At 36.9% G+C, this 18,327-nt stretch overlaps 1 protein-coding gene across 2 annotated transcripts; it reads left to right on the top strand.

Annotated features, from left to right (window-relative positions):
• Positions 1 to 342: 342 nt before the first annotated feature.
• On the top strand, positions 343 to 16,680 carry ptbp2a (polypyrimidine tract binding protein 2a). 2 transcript variants are annotated; one of them, XM_052114038.1, is made up of 14 exons: positions 343 to 466; positions 1,705 to 1,732; positions 3,996 to 4,065; positions 4,904 to 5,088; positions 8,291 to 8,431; positions 8,719 to 8,841; positions 9,354 to 9,464; positions 9,575 to 9,773; positions 11,478 to 11,593; positions 13,088 to 13,121; positions 14,375 to 14,467; positions 14,749 to 14,965; positions 15,047 to 15,124; positions 15,206 to 16,680. In XM_052114038.1, exons 1-14 carry the CDS (start codon positions 459 to 461, stop codon positions 15,333 to 15,335), a joined length of 1,533 nt encoding a protein of 510 aa, XP_051969998.1. In that variant the 5' UTR covers positions 343 to 458; the 3' UTR covers positions 15,336 to 16,680. The 2 variants fall into 2 exon arrangements, with proteins under 2 accessions (XP_051969998.1, XP_051969996.1); XM_052114036.1 differs by having other exon boundaries at positions 9,575 to 9,785; positions 15,206 to 16,674.
• Positions 16,681 to 18,327: the final 1,647 nt, after the last annotated feature.

Raw genomic sequence — 18,327 nt, forward strand, 5'->3', positions numbered from 1 at the left:
TGAATGCCACTTTGGTGAATAAAAGTAACAATTTCTTTCCAAAATCTGTACATTATTCCAAACATTTAGCCGCCAGTGTATATGTAAAGTCTCCACCATGATATAACAACCAGCGTGTGCGTCAGTTTGTGTCTCATATTATTTTTTAATATTCTATGCATTGCTGGTTTACAGTAGGTGTATTTTAAATTAAGTGTGTTTGTGTATATTATGTATCAAAGATAATATTATTTTTTGTATTACAGTAGTACACGACTATACAGTAAGTGTGTGAGTGTGTGTGTGTGTGTGTGTGTGTGTGTGTGTGTGTGTGTGTGTGTGTGTGTGTGTGTTCCTCCTCGTGTCTCTTAGTTTCCGCCTCCATTTTGTCTGTTGTGTATTTGTGTGTTTCTGAGCCAGTGAGAAGGAATAACAAACACACTCTCCAGCCGGTTTATTTTAAACACAGGTCGCCAGAAATGGACGGGTGAGCGTTAAAAGCACTCTTCGTTTATATTTATATATAACAATTATTTAAATTTGAATTATAACTATCACAATTGTTTCAGCGCTAACAGGCTAACTCGCTAGCGCTTGAAGATTTCAAACACAACATTATTATTTTTTTTATAAACCCCATTTTAATACTTCTGTAGGATGTTATAACATTTTTATGATAGTATAGTTTGGGGAATAACGCTGAAATGGGGAAAATATAACTTAAAACGAGATAAACTAGCAAACATGTGTTAGCAATTTAGCTTCACTAGCTGTGTTTGTTTGCTCACGTTTCAAGCACAAAATCAAACAATATTAACGGTTCTTGTTTAATATTTAACATTTGCAGACTAACTAGTCAGAGTTAGAAAATCCTCGAATATTATTTCCCTCTGTGCCCATTTAGTGTTTTATTTCTGTTTGAATATTGTTTGTTTTGTTAGCAGAACGTCGTTACATTGACACTTGTGTAAATACACCGAAATATATTCCATTGTGATTCATTTAAACTTCACCTTCGTTGTCACAAAACTCGTTTTTCCAATTTTATGACTAAAACAAATCAGAAATCCTTAAAAGGTTAAATGCCGAAGACAATCAGCGATGGCCAGCCAAATAGTATGAAACCAAAAAGCCAGTGAGCAGCCTTGGGCATCATAATATCAAAACCTAGTGAGCTGTCTACCTAGACAGTATTTAAGGTTGTCTTTTAGTCCCAAAACCTTAAATACTGAAACATTTTTGATACCTGATGTGTCTCAAAATCTAAAGAATTGCCCACATAGCATTATGTGTGTCTTAATCTCAAACCATACATTACAGCGTACCTAAACAGCATTTTGAGGCATAATAAAACCTAGTAAACTGCCTACCTAGACAGCTTTTTTGTCAGCTTTATCTCAAAACTTAGTGTGCTTCCCACCTACTACCCAGGCAGCAATGTTTGGGTATTAGTCTGGCCTGTAATTGGAGTACAGGAATAGAGGGGTGACATTATGAAAATTGTTCATCATCTTAATTTATTGTTTCACTGAATAATGGTGGGGGTTTAAATAATTTAGATTAAAGGATTTCTACAGGCTCCAATGCATTCATTCTGAGTCTGAAATTAGATTTATTTAAACACGGTTTTTTCTTATGCACGCTTAACTGTTGCACTAAATCTCACATATATGTCCCTACTGTTTAATATCTGTCTGTCAAAATCTTCATTTCTGTTTTTAACAGCATTGGTGATGTTGCAGTTGGCGTAAAGGTGAGCTATTTTCAGTTTCCCTTATTTAGATTATGCGGTCTGGTTGATAGATGGATAATGCATGGATGGTTGCTTTATAAATCCCATGAGAGATGTATAAGTGCAACAGCAGTTTTACAAAAGCAACAGTACTGTACCCTATATGCATTACTATAAATATGATCAGAATGAACAACTTGTATGTCTTACCATTTAATTCCTTTGTTGTGGAAATGTATTTATAATAGATGTTTGACTGTTGTATTGGTTAAACAAAGTTGAAACCACAACTGAAATCTGACCCCATGGTTACTAGAACAATACTGGAATCTCCTCCACCACAGTTAGAGTTCAGTTTAGGGCATATTTTAATCTGTGTAACCAATGCTTGTTGAAATATCACTGTTTTGTTTTCTTAGTTTTAAATACCATCCTGTTAAAAATTCTCACTCTTTCTTTGTGAATATAAACTCACTGAGCACTTTATAGGGAACACCTGTACACTTATTCATACGATTATCTAGTCAGAAAATCATGTTGCAGCAGTGCAATGCATAAAATCATTTAAATATGGGTCAGGAGCTTCAGTTACTGGTCACATCAAACATCAGAATGGGTAAAAAAATTTGATCTCAGTGATTTAGAACGTGGCATGACTGTTGATGCCAGATTGGCTGGTTTGAGTAGTTCTGTAACTGCTGATCTGCTGGGAATTTCATGCACAACAGTCTCCAGAGTTTACACAGAATGGTGTCAAAAACATCTTGTGAGTGGCAGTTCTGTGGATGGAAACACCGTGTTGATGAGAGAGGTAAACGGAGAATGCCTGGACTGGTTCGAGTTTACAGAAAGTCTACGGTAACTCAGATAACCACTCTGTACAATTTTAGTGGGCTGAATAGCATCTCAGAATGCACAACACGTCGAACCTTGAGGCGGATACGGTACAACAGCAGAAGACCACATCGGGCACTTATTAGGACCATAGTGTTCCAAATAATGTGCTCAGTGAGTGTATTTTTTACATGACCTTTATGAACTTGCGTTGCATCGCTGAAGGAAAAAACTGTGGAATATTGTTGGCTGGTGACTTGCCCTAATGCTGGCATCAAACTTTAATTTTTTTCAGTTTTATGCTTCTTTTTCTTGTAAAACTTAGCCAATTTAAATGTCAGTTTATTTCCAAATTCATAGTAGATGCTTTTTAGTATTGCTTTCATGAACATCATTTGTCATCATGGGGTTTAGCATTTATTGTTCCTGTCTTAAAACTTGTTTGTGTATTTTGTGCCATCAAAGCCACTAGAAAAGACAAAAAAAGCCCTGGGTAATGCAGACATAATTTATTTTTGAATGGACAAAGAATTGCCAGTCATTTAAGCATATTATTGGATATTATGTGGCTGATTCTTCACTGAAAGGAAAGCGTTGTGAGGAAATGTAGAATTGTCCCTTATATATTAGATACAGGCCTGTTACAGGTCTCCATCTCCGCTTTTCATAAAATTAGGCTGGTAGTAATTGAATGGAGGTGGTTTATGTCCAAGATAGTTAGAGAAGAGTTTGTTCTTTTTCAGAGATGCCTTCTGAACACCGGCCTTTTAACTCGGTTTGCTCTCCAACAACAGAATTTTCCTCCCTGGGAAAACGATGTTAACCGGTCTTTCTGGGAAAGCAGGTGGAAAAAGCAGCATTTAATCTTGTTGCGTTCAATTTCAGTTTTTAAAGTTTTTTCATCCCTTTCTAATAAGTTTTGATGCTTGGTTTTGTCTGTTAAGGCTGCCTTACCATCTCCTAATGCGTTCTAGTAGTTTTGGCCATTTTGATGTGGGGAAACTTTTCCATTCCTTTTGATTATTTGTTGTAGACTTTATGGCCAGAAGCAGCTCAACGTCAAGTTTATTGGTGCCATAAAAGTGGCATCCATAAAGAACAATTCAGTGGAATTTGTGTGAGACACAGACCGGAGACAAACCTATTAGGGAGTTTTGTTTGCGACAGTTCACCTTCCGTCCCATCCGTCACTTTTAGCTGCACTTCAACCGGTGGGCCAATCGCGCCAGCGGGTTGCTAGGCTCTTAGACTCTACAAGATTAAAGCAACAATCTAGAAAAATAAGGGCGAAAGCCAGGGATGCGTGGATGTGCGTTTTATGCACCTTGATTCCTTAAGCTGTCCACTGAGTGTTGTATTTCATTGTTTGGTTGAGGGGATTGTGAAGGGGGAACATCTTTATTGGAGGGCGGGATTTTATCTTTCATGGGTTCTTTGTGTGTTTCCACAGAGAGGATCAGATGAGTTGCTCTCCGGCAGCATGTATAACAGCCCCAGTTCTGGGCTGAGCAGTATCAGTGGTAGGTGTATATGATTTTCTTCTTTTCAAGACATTTTCTCAGCTATAAAGAGCTAAAGGGGATTAAAGGGGCATTAAAGGGATAGTTAACCAAAAAAGAAAAATTCTGTCATCATTTAATCACTCTCTAGTTATTCAAATCCTTTCTTCCATGGAACACAAAAGGGGATTTTAGGCAGAATGTTAGCCTAATTCTCCATCCACTTTCATTGTATGAAAAAAGATTCAATAAAAGTAAATGGTGACTTGAGGCTAACATTTTCCTAACATTTCCTTTTGCGTTCCATGGAAAAAAATTGTGTTTGGGGTAAACTTATTTTGAGCAAAATTGAAGTGTAACAGATGTTACAGCGTGAAAGTGTTGCATTAGTAGAGCTGAGATGATCCTATCTAGTAATAACCTTAGCTCTCCTGTAGGTGTGCTCCCACGCTTGCAAGCATGTGACCAGAGTTGTGACTTTATGCACTGTGAATCTTATTACAGCTTCTTCAACAATAGTTTCCTGTAAGCTATTCAGTGTAGGAAAGACTTAACCCAACTAAAGAAACCTTTGTCTTCTAGTCCCTTTTAATTGGCCTTTGGAAATGTTATATGAAATGTAGTTTATACATATTTAGGACCATCCGATCCTCTGTCAAAAATGATTTGCTCGCCACAACAATAAGCTTTTTTTGATTAATACAGTTTTTATCTGTATTTTACCCAGTTTCATGGTCTTAACAATATTGTCCAGATGTTGGCATTAAGGTTTATGAATTTTCTCTAGGAATTCATTCATTTTCATTTTTAATCCCATCCCTATATGGTCATCATGTCTCCTACTGGCAACCTCTGGCAGATGGAACATCCAATGGCAGTGACAGCAAAAAGCTTAGAGTTGAAGACAGAGTTGGCGACGCTCCGCCGTCCCGTGTTCTCCACATCAGAAAGCTACCCAACGATGTATCAGAAACTGAGATCATTGCCCTTGGGCTGCCTTTTGGAAAGGTCACCAATATCCTCATGTTGAAAGGCAAAAACCAGGTGTGTTGGCCAGCTGTGATCTACCAGCCAGCTGAATCATAATTTGCTGTGTATTCAAAGAGAGATTTGTTATTTCTGGTTCAACTAATTTTTAGGACTGAAACCCTATTGTATTTGTAAGGATTATTATTACTCTGTCCTAAAACTGATCGTGTTGACCAAACCTTAAGGCCTAGAGACTTGAAACTTTCGGGAATTGTAGTACCCCGGCTGGCTAGCCATATGCATAGACTCGCCCCGATCGGCCAAAAGTGGGGCGCTACAGTGAACAAAACAAAAAAAATAAAAAATATTGTCCCATAACTCTTGAACCGTAAGGCCTAAGAACAAAATTATTTTCTGTAATTCCTTGCATCATGGTGAATCTGAATACCATAAAATGTTTGCACTGCCCTTTCGTTTTCCTGCTATTTTGGATTGTTTAAAAAAATATATAAAAAGGAACTAGTCCTACGCCGTTTGCCCAATTGGAACCAAACCAGTGCAGAAAGATTTAGCAGAGTCCCCATATAAAAAGATAAAGTAATTTTGAACTTTCGATTCATTGTCAAATGGTAAGCCAAAATGTACATAGTTGGCATGGCTACTTTTACTAAAAAGTGGTTATAACTCATGAATGGAATGAGATGTTATCACCAAATTTGATACATATGTGTTTCATTATGAGGACACCAAAACAATTGCTAGCCTCTGCCTCTTGGTGGCACTATAATAATGAAAAAAAAACTATTGAACCCTTGGTGCGATGAACTTGTCCATGTGCCATCAAGGTCTATGATAGATTTTCTCATTCTGAACAACTTTGCCTCAAGAAGCATTGGTGTGAATCAAATCCTTTGTTAAAGGGGACCTATTATGCAAAATTAACTTTTACGTGGTGTTTGTACATAAATGTGAGTCAGCAGTGTGTGTACACAACCACCCTACAATGTTAAAAGTCCATCCACTCGTTTTCGTTTTTGCTCTAATGCGATGACACGTTATAGCAAGCCTCGCCCACGACTGGTGACAGACTCCACCCTATTATCATAGATTCTCCCCTGGGTGATCTACACACAGTCCGCCATTTGTTTCCGCGCTGGAGCAGCTACAGTGAGAAGAATAATGTCTCAGCTTCGTAAGCATCATAAGTGTTCTGTTGTTGGCTGCAAAAGTGAACATATGTGTCTTCATGTACTCGGTATCAAAGACACTGACGATGCAGTGGACAAGATCTGTTTTTAAGGGAAATGTGCCCCAAAACATACAACAATGTGTGTATGTTTGTGCAAATCATTTTACACCGGACTGCTTTGTGAATGAGTGTCAATATAAAAATGTATTCTCAAGCATGGATCAGTACCAATTATTCGTGTTCCAGCTTTATATCCTGAAGATGTATCACACTTTATATTTTGTGAATGTGCTTGTTAGCTGATTCCATGGTTAAAGTTACCATTGTTTCTGATTGTATTCACAGAGACCAGAAATACATTATATATATATATATATATATATATATATATATATATATATATATATATATATCTTACATATACAGGGTTTTTCCTGGCTCAAAATGAGGCGGAGGTGGTACCATACTGATTAAAAAAGTGATGTTAAAAACACGTAAACATTAGCTTTGTGTTTATACACTCCTAATGACCTGGTAACTGAATACTAGTGTTAATTTTGTCAGCTGTTTTTTAATTTAGTCTTAGGTGTCAAATGTCCTTTTACGTTTTATCATGTATTATTTTTTTAAGTTTAATTGACAGTGTCTGGGCATTTTAATGTAGTTTTAGTCAATGAAAACTGTTGACATTTTAGTCACTGAACACTGTAAAATAAAATTGCCGGAAGAGTATTATTGATAAGCATTTGTCAATCTAGTCTATCCAAAACCAGTATATATATATATATATTATTATTGATGTTGTCAATTTAGGGTTAGTTTTCACATAAGATTGATCTCATCAATGATGCAACATGTTGCGAGCTGCAGACAGCGGGTGTGAGAGATGTGCGTCTCTGTGTTAGAGTGCGCATCAGCCAGCGGCGCTTTAAATCTCTCTGGTCTCGACTCCCGCTCAGATTGGGTCACTTCTGCGACTGGATGAAGCGTCTCTGACCGCATAGAGAATGACAGTTTTGGTGTTTGTGCTTATTTACATGTCACATTCCCGTATTATATTAAATTTAATTAAGGATAAAGATATGTCGCCAAGCTGTGATCTGTGTTTCTATCAGACACAACGCTTGTTAGTGTTTTCCCTGAAGACACCCACAAGAGTTTTGTAGACAGCCAGAGGTGGCACGAAATTTCACGGAGGCGGCAGCCTAGTAAGTTTCTATGCAGGAAAAACCCTGCATATATGGCTGAACTCCGGTATTTATGCTGTCAGTCATATTGGTTCTGATTTGTTGTTGCTGTAGTATCCGAAGCACGAGCTGTAAAGGCACAGCCCTCTTCCAGAAAGGGAGCGGGGGCAGCAGCTCATTTGCATTTAAAGAGACATGCACACAAAATCAGCATGTTTTTGATTCCACCTAAAAAGAGGCATTTATAACATGATATAATAAATTATCTGTTAGATATTTTGAGCTGAAACTTCACAGACACATTCTGGGGGCACCTGAGACTTATATTACATCTTGTAAAAAGGGGCATAGTAGGGCTCCTTTAAATATTGAAGATTATATAAAAAAAAACCAACTACTTTTTCAAAGTAGTTCTAGGCCGTACACCCGATCGGATCCAAACAAGTGAAGAGAGATTCTCTGGAGTTCAAATATCAATAATTATCCCCCCAAAAATTGTATTCATCGTCGCAACTGTACACCAAAAAGTTCAATGTTCCCGTGGCCACATTTACTTAAATGGTTTTAACTCTTGAGTGGAACGAGATATCCCCAAATGCTCAACTTTTATGTAGGATGGCAATCTGAGGACGGGAAAAATGTCACACCTCTGCCTCTTCGTGGTGCTATAACAGTCATGAATGTAAAAAAAATGCCATATGTCTGTGCTTCCTAACATGATTGTTCTGAAAAGAATGGGACTTTATTATTGTTTAAGGTGCTGATGGACGGTCTAATTAATACTTAATATTGATTGCATATGTACGTAAAGGACCTTAATAGCTTGAACCCATTAATTGCTGCTTGCAGCGATATTTTAGAATATATATTTGCATTTCACCCACTGAAATCCTCTTTGTAGGCATTTCTGGAGTTGAGCACAGAGGAAGCTGCCATGACAATGGTCAATTATTACTCCGCTGTTACACCACACCTCCGTAATGTGCCTGTCTACATCCAATACTCCAATCACAAAGAACTCAAGACCGACAATTCAAACCAGGTAATGTTGTCCTCACCAGGCACAACATGACAAGTTTCCATTGTCAAGCTTTTTTTTTTCCCTCACTGAAGGAAAAGTACTGCAAGAAGTGACAAACACAGCCAATCAAAACATATTTGATGTTAAATATCAAACCATATAGAGGAGCTTTTGGACCAATTAAATTTAGCTATGGATGGAGCTACTTGGCTAAAGAGGGTCATTGTGCTCTGTAGTTTGTGGGCATGAATGTGGTCATGTAGTCTTGGCCAGTATGTTTGTTAACTTGTGCTGTACCCAATCTTCAGTCAGGTGGGACCTTAGCATCAGGGTCCAACTCAGTCATCGGTGGAGGTACACCTTCCAGTCCAGTGCTGAGGATAATCATTGATAACATGTTTTACCCTGTCACCCTGGATGTCCTGCAACAGGTGAGGAATGCCACAGATCAGATCAGCCTATTACAACTTTTGGCCATGAAGTGTGTAATTTTTTCAATGTTAAAATACTATTCTAGCATAATATACAGATTTAACTGCAAGGAAGCCATTTGAAATGAAGAATATTTGAAATGTTGATATTCCCTAAAAGTGTAAACTATGTGGCAATGTCAAAACATGGTTCTGTTTATTGAGCACCCCAATCAGCCCGACATAGCAACATTGGCTCAATCAAAGGCATGAGTTTGGGCTGGGACTATGTTTTTCGACCAATGGTTTATGGAGGGGACCGTTTAAGAAACCTTTTTGAAAATTTCATTGTTTTTGCAGTTTCGATCTGTGTTGATAGAGGAGCAGAAATTACACACTTCACACCTTACATTTTTGACATTTTTATTTATAATTGTGACAGTTGATGCCGTATGTGTTAATTCTTCTTTTTTGTAATGTCTTTTCCCCTCTGTTGATAGCTCCTCTCAATGCTCTGCTTTCTCTGTCAATAGATCTTCTCAAAGTTTGGCACCGTCATGAAAATCATCACATTCACCAAGAACAATCAGTTTCAGGCATTGTTGCAGTTCAACGATCCAGCCAATGCACAGCAAGCTAAAGTGGTGGGTTGCTTTCTCAGAGGAGTTCCTGTGCCAAGCACGTTTTTAGTGCCCTACGAAGTCGACATCTTCTCTCTGTCTATCTATCTTGCTCTTTTTCTCTCTTTTTCTAGGCCTTAGATGGTCAGAACATTTACAACGCTTGCTGTACCCTTCGTATAGACTACTCAAAACTCATCAACCTGAATGTAAAGTATAATAATGATAAGAGTAGAGATTACACCAGGCCAGAACTTCCTGCTGGAGATGGGCAGCCCGCTTTGGATTCCTCTATGGCTGCTGCCCTGGGTAAAGACTCCAGCTCCCTGCTCGGTAAGATCCCAGGTACCTCCCTCTTTTTTTACTATCTATTATGTGTGTATTACAATTGTGATTCTCCACAGGCACATTTCAAGAGTTGGGATTCTTAAAAAAAAATATTTCTCTTTCATAGAAAGATGTTTTGTCTGTGTATTGTTTTTGTATTATTTCACATGTTAGTGTATTATTTTATATGATTCCCCAGTCTTTCTCATTCATACCGTTCAATTCCTACAAGATCGCTAAAACAGCAGAGCAAGGCATTCTGTTGAGTATTTTAGTACATATTGGCGGAAGAATACAGACGTTCAAAGAGATGTCAATGGAACCAAATATCATATTTCCAGTATGAAACTGGTTCTGAATAAGGTTACCAGCTCTACGTCCCTGTTTCCACCTGGTATTAAGATGCGTTTTCGGTGATTCAATTACATGTGTTCAGCGAAACGCATTCCTGTTTCCACCATGTGTCTTAAATGCATCTACTGTTACCACTTGTGTTTGTATCACTGAAAACGCATCTTAATACCAGGTGAAAACGGTGCCTAGATGTATGGTTCTTGTCATGCAAAAACATAATCTGTTCATGATGAGTGCCACTGAATGTATACAGTATTTCAATCAGTGCCATTAATTTGCACAGACTTTACAAGCTGTGTTTATGAAAAACTGAATATAATTGGAATGTTCTCTTAAGAACCATAAAATGTCACGTAGGCCCATGTCTCTGAGTGCCTTCACTGACCTTTTCTTAGAGATCTACTCATAAGGCCTCTTAATTTAAAATGCAATTTGACATTTCCCCTGCCACGTAATCAGGCAGGTATTTTATTGATATTAGGCTTAAAATTATTAGGTTTTAAAATCCCACATCATCTAACCTGGTCCCTCTTGCATTAAGATAAGAACTAATATGTTTTACCTGTGTGTAATACAGATTTAATTGGCCGTCACAGCTAAATCAGACATAGGGTGATTGGGGATGACTACACTACTGACTACGCCACTTTCTAATTTTGACACCACATATTGCAATTTTGTGTTATGTTTCTGCCCAAAAAACAAGGACTACCCATGTTCAATGTTAATTGAAGCCTCCAGATTTTCTAAGTTTGTTTCAGCAGATGTTATGTGGATTCATTTTATGTGCACTCATTTTATGTGCACAACACCTTCAGTTTTGTTGCTGCTACTGCATGTTAAATATTTCTTCCTAGTTTTAGAATTTTAAGAGTTTTAGCGTTACTTTTAAAATAATTAGTTTTCAGTTAATTTGGGAATTTTGGTGCAGACCTGAGTTTAATTGATGTTAGAGGTCAATTTGTTTAATTGGTGTGAAAGCTGCACACTAAGGAACTGCATCATAGTTTGCTTGAAATAGTCATACGGGCTAGTGGACTAGAATATATTGGATAGGCTGATATTTAGTCATTTTGAGATATAGGTATAGACAAGATAATTGCGTGCTCAGCTGATTAACAGAAGTCTGATCTTCAATAATTTAAATTATATTAAAAAAATAAAGTAAATATAAGTCATTTCAAATATTTAATAATTTCATAAAATGTGCATACATATGCTATCATTGAATTGTATTAAATATATTGTATACTGTATTTCGGCATAATATCAGCCATTAAAAAAACATCACATATCACTCAAACACTGCTGTGGGATATGCAGATAACCAAGTCTTTCTTGCCTGTGTAATTCCAGGTGCTATAAGCCCGCTGAGTGCCGCTGCTGCTGCCGCGGCCGCTGCTGGAAGAGTCGCACTGTCGGGTCAGTCGGGGGCCGGTGGGGTCCTGCTTGTTAGCAATCTAAATGAAGAGGTCAGTGTTCTGTACATCTCAACCCCTCCATCACATTTAATCCTTTGTGTTCTCTATCATGTCATGTCCTAGACGTGTAAGATTTTGATGAAAAGAAAATTCCAGTTTCTCCAGAAACAAAGTTGTATACCTATTACGGAAGAGTGCTTAAGATTGGAATCATTGTGCCTGTAGACTTGCTCTTTACCTCATTACACATTTGGGTGAATCTCACAAAAGATTATAGTTGGAGGGTTATATTTCTCTCCCAAAATCAATAGAAGAAACATTTCTGTATAAAGAAAATTAAGCCTGTTTTGTTTCCCTATTCTTGGAAAAAAAAAAAAAGCATTGTGAGTACTGAGAAGTGTATGTAATGTGCTTAATAGTCATGAAAATAATGTCAATGCAAAACATTTTTTATTTTCTTTATACAAACCAAAATGTAGACTAATTTCTTATTTTTTCTTTTGATTTAGTAAGTGAAATATGAACCAAACATTTCTTTGTGAAATTCATCCATTTTGGTCTTTCCTAAACCCACATGTTGTTTACAATTAAAAAACCAAAACAATCTCATAAATTATATTTGCAAAAACAGTGCTTGTCTTTGTCTAGTTTGACATCTTTCTGGTCGTACACCCTAAAATTTTTACATAGTCTCATTCTCTCTCTCTTTTTCACCCACTCTTCTCTTTTCTGTCTAAACTTTCTCACTTATTGAATGCTAATGAATCGTGGACGTGGCACCACCATTCTGCTCATCTGATAAAATTTAATTTTTTTCAGTGTTCTTTACACATCACCCCTAATGTATTGCTGTGGTGTCAATTGTGCTTTTTTTATGTTCACACCATAACTATAAAAGGTGGTTTTCGTGTCCACAGAAGCATGGCAATCATAAAGAAACTTTTTAAACTCAATGCTGTGTACAAATTGCTTTAAACTGTGATGCTTTCCATGGTCTACGCTCTCCTGCATGTCTCTTAACTTCATAAGTCTGCTGTTGTTCTTATCATTGTTATCATTGTCAGATGCTCCTCTTTATTTTGGTTATGAATCTATCTTTACCCCGGTACTGGGTTACTACATTTGGCACAATTATTTGCTTTTATAATGTAGAAAAGCATAAAGCAGCCATTCTCTGACCAAACGCCTGCATTTCCTGTGTACTGACCTGTATTATATTTTTTGTCCCCTTCCCTATTTATATTCTGCATTTTCACCCCTTTTCTATTCCCAAATTTTGTTTCTCTCTCTCTCTCCCCCTCCTCCATGACCTGTTTTCTTTTTTTTTTGCCCCTTTTTGATACCACAATACACCTTGTTGTACATGCTTCATTTTTTTTGCTTGAACAAATGTTCCCCGGACCCCCCCAATTAACCATCCTGAACCATGTATCCATGACCACTTCACCATTCTGCGGGAAACCACCCTCTGTTATGGATGATCTGTTCATCTCTGCTCTTCCTCGACTCTACTCTCTGTCCGCTTGCTCCTCTCTCCTTCTAAAGATGGTTACGCCCCACAGTCTGTTTACCCTCTTCGGTATGTTCTCGTTAGCTCTACCTTTCTGTTTGGTTTCAATAATTCTTATTTTTATTATTCATGTACATTTAGTCTTTGGTCAACATGAAATCTAAAGAGACCCTTTTTACTTTCTCAGTACATGTTCCTGGTGCGGGTTTCTCAAAAACAAAATGAAATTATTCTTTATTACCATTTTCTTCATACACTATCTTTTAAGAATATTTTGTATTCCTAAAAAGACTTAAGAATGTGGTTGTATTTTTTTATAATGTATTGCACTTTTAAAAAAAAAAAAAATTCTTATAATTTTAAAAACATCTTATAATTTATCCTAAGAACTTTCTTAAAGATGCACTAAATGTTTATTAAATATTTTTTTAAGTTATAAATAAATTAATAGGAAATATGAAACGCATTTATAAAATTATGACCACTCACGAGATGAAGACTCCAGGCATATCAGCTGTTTTATTCAACATGGAGAGGGTCCACCCATGTTAAGTTCACATGACCAGCCGAATATTACTTATTATTCTTATTATCTCAGTAACCGCTAAACTTGTCACGATATCATTATTTTCACACCGGTGTGGTGTTCACGTTCAACGACTGGTTGGACGCTAACTTCGCTAAGTGGTACTATGGGGTAATTTTTGTTAAGCAATGGCCTGCCCTACACAATAGCACAAGGCAGCTTGATTTCAAACGTTGAACTTTGTTTTTTATTTATTTTAACTAAAACTAGATTTCGTCACCCTTCTCAAAGTAGGTGCTGGCAGTGCTTCGGAGTGGGGTCCTTAAATTGTAGTCCTCCACAATTGACTGCAAATTTTTGGCTTTATTCTGGCATTTGCTCTTCATCTAGTCAATTTCTAATGGAAAAAATTCCTACAATTATAATTTTTTTTCTCAACGAATATTCCGTTTAATTTGGAAATGCGTCACATTACAGAAGTAAAATGGGTTGTAAATCCTTTTTCATGTTGACTTCAAAACCATTACCAGTAATTGTCCTATAGAGTGCAAGTCTTTTGCATAACTTTTTACTTTCTGCCTTTTTGAAGGTTTGAATTTTTTTAATGCATGTGATCTTTGGTTTAGTTTTTTTTTAGTTTTTTATTTGAAGGTGTATCTGTGTCTTCTGACCTCTTGTAAGGTTTTCTTCATTTTGGTAAACGAAATCTGAGTCTGTCAGTCTATCTTTCCACTCCCCAAGTCTGACTCTTCCCTCTTTCCCCTTTGTGCTTCTTTGCTGGCTGCTTTGTTTGCAGGAGTGTATGGGGACGTGCAGCGTGTGAAGATTCTCTTTAATAAGAAAGACAGCGCGCTGATACAGATGTCCGATATGAATCAGGCTCAGCTTGGTAAGAGTGTGCGCTGAAACAGCCATGGAAATAAGTGTTGTGCTTTAAACGATCCGTTTATCTGCCAGTCAAATTCAGTCCTGTTCTTGACTCAGTCATGTGAAGTGTGGTTCTGCATCACTAGGATCACCAGACAGGATTGAAAATAATATTGATTGTTTTCAAACAGGTTTCTCTAACAACAATGAAATTATAAATGATTAATATAATAGTTTTTTTTAGTAAGACTCATGCATACAAATTATACCAACTAATGTCTTTTTTTTTTTTTGGACTCTCAGCAATGAGTCATTTGAATGGTCAGAAGATGTATTCAAAGATCATTCGGGTGACAATGTCCAAACACCAGACTGTTCAATTACCGAGGGACGGTTTGGACGACCAGGGCCTCACCAAGGACTTCACAAACTCTCCACTGCATCGTTTTAAAAAGCCTGGCTCCAAGAACTTCCAGAACATCTTCCCTCCTTCTGCCACACTACATCTGTCAAACATCCCGTGAGTAAAAGCTCTCTTCGGCCATTATCAATCTTTCTGTCAGTTATCAGGGTGCTAAATAATTTTCTCTCGTGTTTGAAGGCAAGACATAACTGAAGAAGACCTCAAAGTCCTTTTCTCCAATGCTGGTGCCACTGTGAAAGCTTTCAAGTTTTTCCAGTAAGTGTTTGCTAACTCTTTGTAAAGATGTTTCTATAAACAAATTGTGTAACTGTTTGATGTGGGTTTCTTGGTCTACAGAGATCACAAAATGGCTCTGATTCAGATGACAACCATTGAGGAAGCCATTCAATGCCTGATCGACCTCCACAATTACAACATGGGTAATAACCACCACCTGAAGGTCTCCTTTTCCAAGTCAACCATCTAAAGGAATCGGAGAGGTCTTGCTTCCAACGTGTGTTGTCTTGCGTTACCTGTACGACTGTTGAAGTACACTGGGGGACCACAATTTGAGATTTTTTCCAATTTTCACGTATCATTCCTGAAGATGTTGAAAGAATGATAAACAGAAATATTGACTGTTTTTGAGGAAATTTGTACCCCTCATGCCATTGTCCTGGTTGAGACATTTATACTCTCTTCAGTGGCAGAAAGGTATTTTGGTGTAAAGTCCGAACCTCTTATAGTAAGCAGGAAAAGAATGTGCCTTACAAAACTTGCATAAATCTTTTCGTACTTCATCCACAACTGAGACACAGGCTCTGAGGGTGAGAATATTACACCGTAAAGTTTTGTTGACAAAAATCCTTATCTTTTTCCTTGTGTCTGCTGTGTAAAGTGTGTAAAAGCCTCTCCAATGGTTTTCTATTTTGCTTTGTGTTGTTTTGCATTTTAAATTTGTTTAATTTGAAATGTCCACAAAAAAAAATTAGATTTTCAAGTGGGCGCCATTATGAGCTGTTAGGTCTGGTCGTAACCCACCAATCCAGCTAAACGTAGCATCTTTTAAAGGAAAACAAAAACAAATGGGTGAACATTTTGTATGCATTGTAATTGCTCATTCTTCTCTCTTTCTCCAAGGTGTATAAGAATTTATTTTATTTTGTACATTTTATTGGTCCTAAACAAAAGTTTATGTCAGAGAGTCAATCTAGAGTATCATGGATTTGAGAAGGCCTTCATTACTTCCTAACATGATTTGGAAAGACAACCAGAAAGGACCAAAAATTAATGTGCCTATAGTCTTAATTTACTCCCAAGATTGTGGAGCATTTTAGTTTACTACTTCTTTTGGCAGGAGTCCATGGACTGGCTGATGATGGTGATATTGTTTGGCAATGTAATCTCGCCATTCTCTTCCACACATCTTCCACCAAGATGTTTGAACATCACAGGAGAACAGCATGTATGATTTTTTTTTTTTTTAGCGGTGCAAAAAGTTCTGTACATTTTTCTTTTTTTAGTTTACTTTTTTACATCTCCAGGAATGTATGATTTGGAATAGTTTGGATAAGCAGCACAATTAAAAGTGAATTTTTCTAACAAATCCCTGAAGCTTAGTTGTGCTTATTAGTTTGTTTTGATCTTTCTATTTGTCTTTCCTGTTCTCTGCTTTTTCCTGTGGCATGCTCAATAAACACTTCTTTATTCACTCTCTCTTGTCTCTCTTCTGCCTACTTTAACTCTTTGCTCAGTCACATCCTTTTTACACCTTTGACACCATATTCTCTTTAAGGGTGGGAAACTTTTTTTTGGAAAGGATCAAGTGTCAGTGCCTTTTCACTAACCAGATTTAGACACAAATCAAGATGTTTTAAATGTGAAGTAAAGGTTTTCCGCTTGTTACCCATCCATCATTTCTAGATTTTAAGTTCTTGTTTTGCTTTTTAGTTGTAGCAGCTAATCAGTCTCTCAGGTATGATGCTGTAGCCCACATTCATCTCCATGTTCTTCTGCCCTTTCGCACTAAAGATCAATGATCCTTGCAATGAAATGTGCACTATTCAAATGGCAAATTTTCATGCAAATAACGCTGTTGGAATGGTGTGCTTACATGTTTTAACAAAAATGCTGAAAAGAGGTGCAAGCAAAAAATCTAAATGCCATACTTTCTAATGAAAGGTGCAACACACTCCTTAAACCAAAATAAATCTATAATTGTATTTGATTAAAAATACATAACACTTCGGACAACCCCAGAGCCTTCAACAGACATCAAACAACATTTAAAAAACATCCCCAATTACAAACAATCCCTCTAATTGAAGGAGTGGCTTTGAAATAGCTGGATAATCTATTCTCCCTCCATCTAGTGATCAACAAATACAAAGTTATTATTACCAAAACAAACATATACAGAGTATTAAATACAAAAACAGAACATCAATAAATCACCATAGTAATTTTCTTGATTCATTAATATATCCATGACTAGTGTATTCTTCAGATTTTTCCCTCTGTGGAATGACATGGTTTGCGGTACCTCAAAGGTTTTGGCTAAGGCTCTGATTTTAGAATATACAAATGTTTGTGTATTGTACTACGAAGTTCTAGGCTTTGGGGAGTATAGGTTGTAATAAATTGAACTGGAGGACTCTAGTTGATCTTGAGGTGCCAAGCAATTTTTCTTAGTGCATTTTTTAGTTTCTCTTCATCTCTATCTTGCCAGCTGCTATAATAATTAGGGCTGTCGATTTAACGTGTTAATTCAGTGCGATTTAATTATATAAAAAATAATGCATTAAAACCCCCTGCTATTTATTATGTCCCCAGATCGTAAAAAGGAATATTTCTTCCATCTGAGCAATTCAAGCTTGAAGTATCACCTGTTTTCTCCAGGGGGCAGTAAGCAAAACTTCAGCTGTTTGGGCAATGCGCTTATACAGAGAATAAACTACACTCACAGACAACAGACAGCACATGGTGAAAACACATTCTTGCATTCATACACAGTTTGATGAACAAAGGGATCTCAAGATGTGTTTTTGTTAAGGTTCAAACTATGTTTAACTTGATACAGTGACCTAAAAATGGTATGAATATGACGCGATGCAACCGAGACGCTCCAAAAGCGTCAGACGAAGGTGTACATTGACACATCCTTAGACAAGCCCTCATAATAACTCTATCTCTGACTGATTGACGAATTAAATTGCAAAATAAATAGCTGTGAACTGTAGGTCAATGATAGACTTATGTTCAAATATATGTAAATAAACAATATATTGCCTACTAAAGCTGCTTTTTGAATTGTCTTTTAGGTAACACTTAACAATAAGGTTCCATTAGTTAATATTAATTAATGCATTAGGTCATTGTTTGTTATGAACAAACAATAAACAATACATAGTTTACAGCATATATTCATCTTTGTTAATATTAGTTAATAAAAATAAAATTGCTGATTGTTAGTTCATAGT

Source organism: Xyrauchen texanus, chromosome 41 (genome assembly GCF_025860055.1).
Source record: "Xyrauchen texanus isolate HMW12.3.18 chromosome 41, RBS_HiC_50CHRs, whole genome shotgun sequence".
Classification (NCBI taxonomy): Eukaryota; Metazoa; Chordata; class Actinopteri; order Cypriniformes; family Catostomidae; genus Xyrauchen; species Xyrauchen texanus.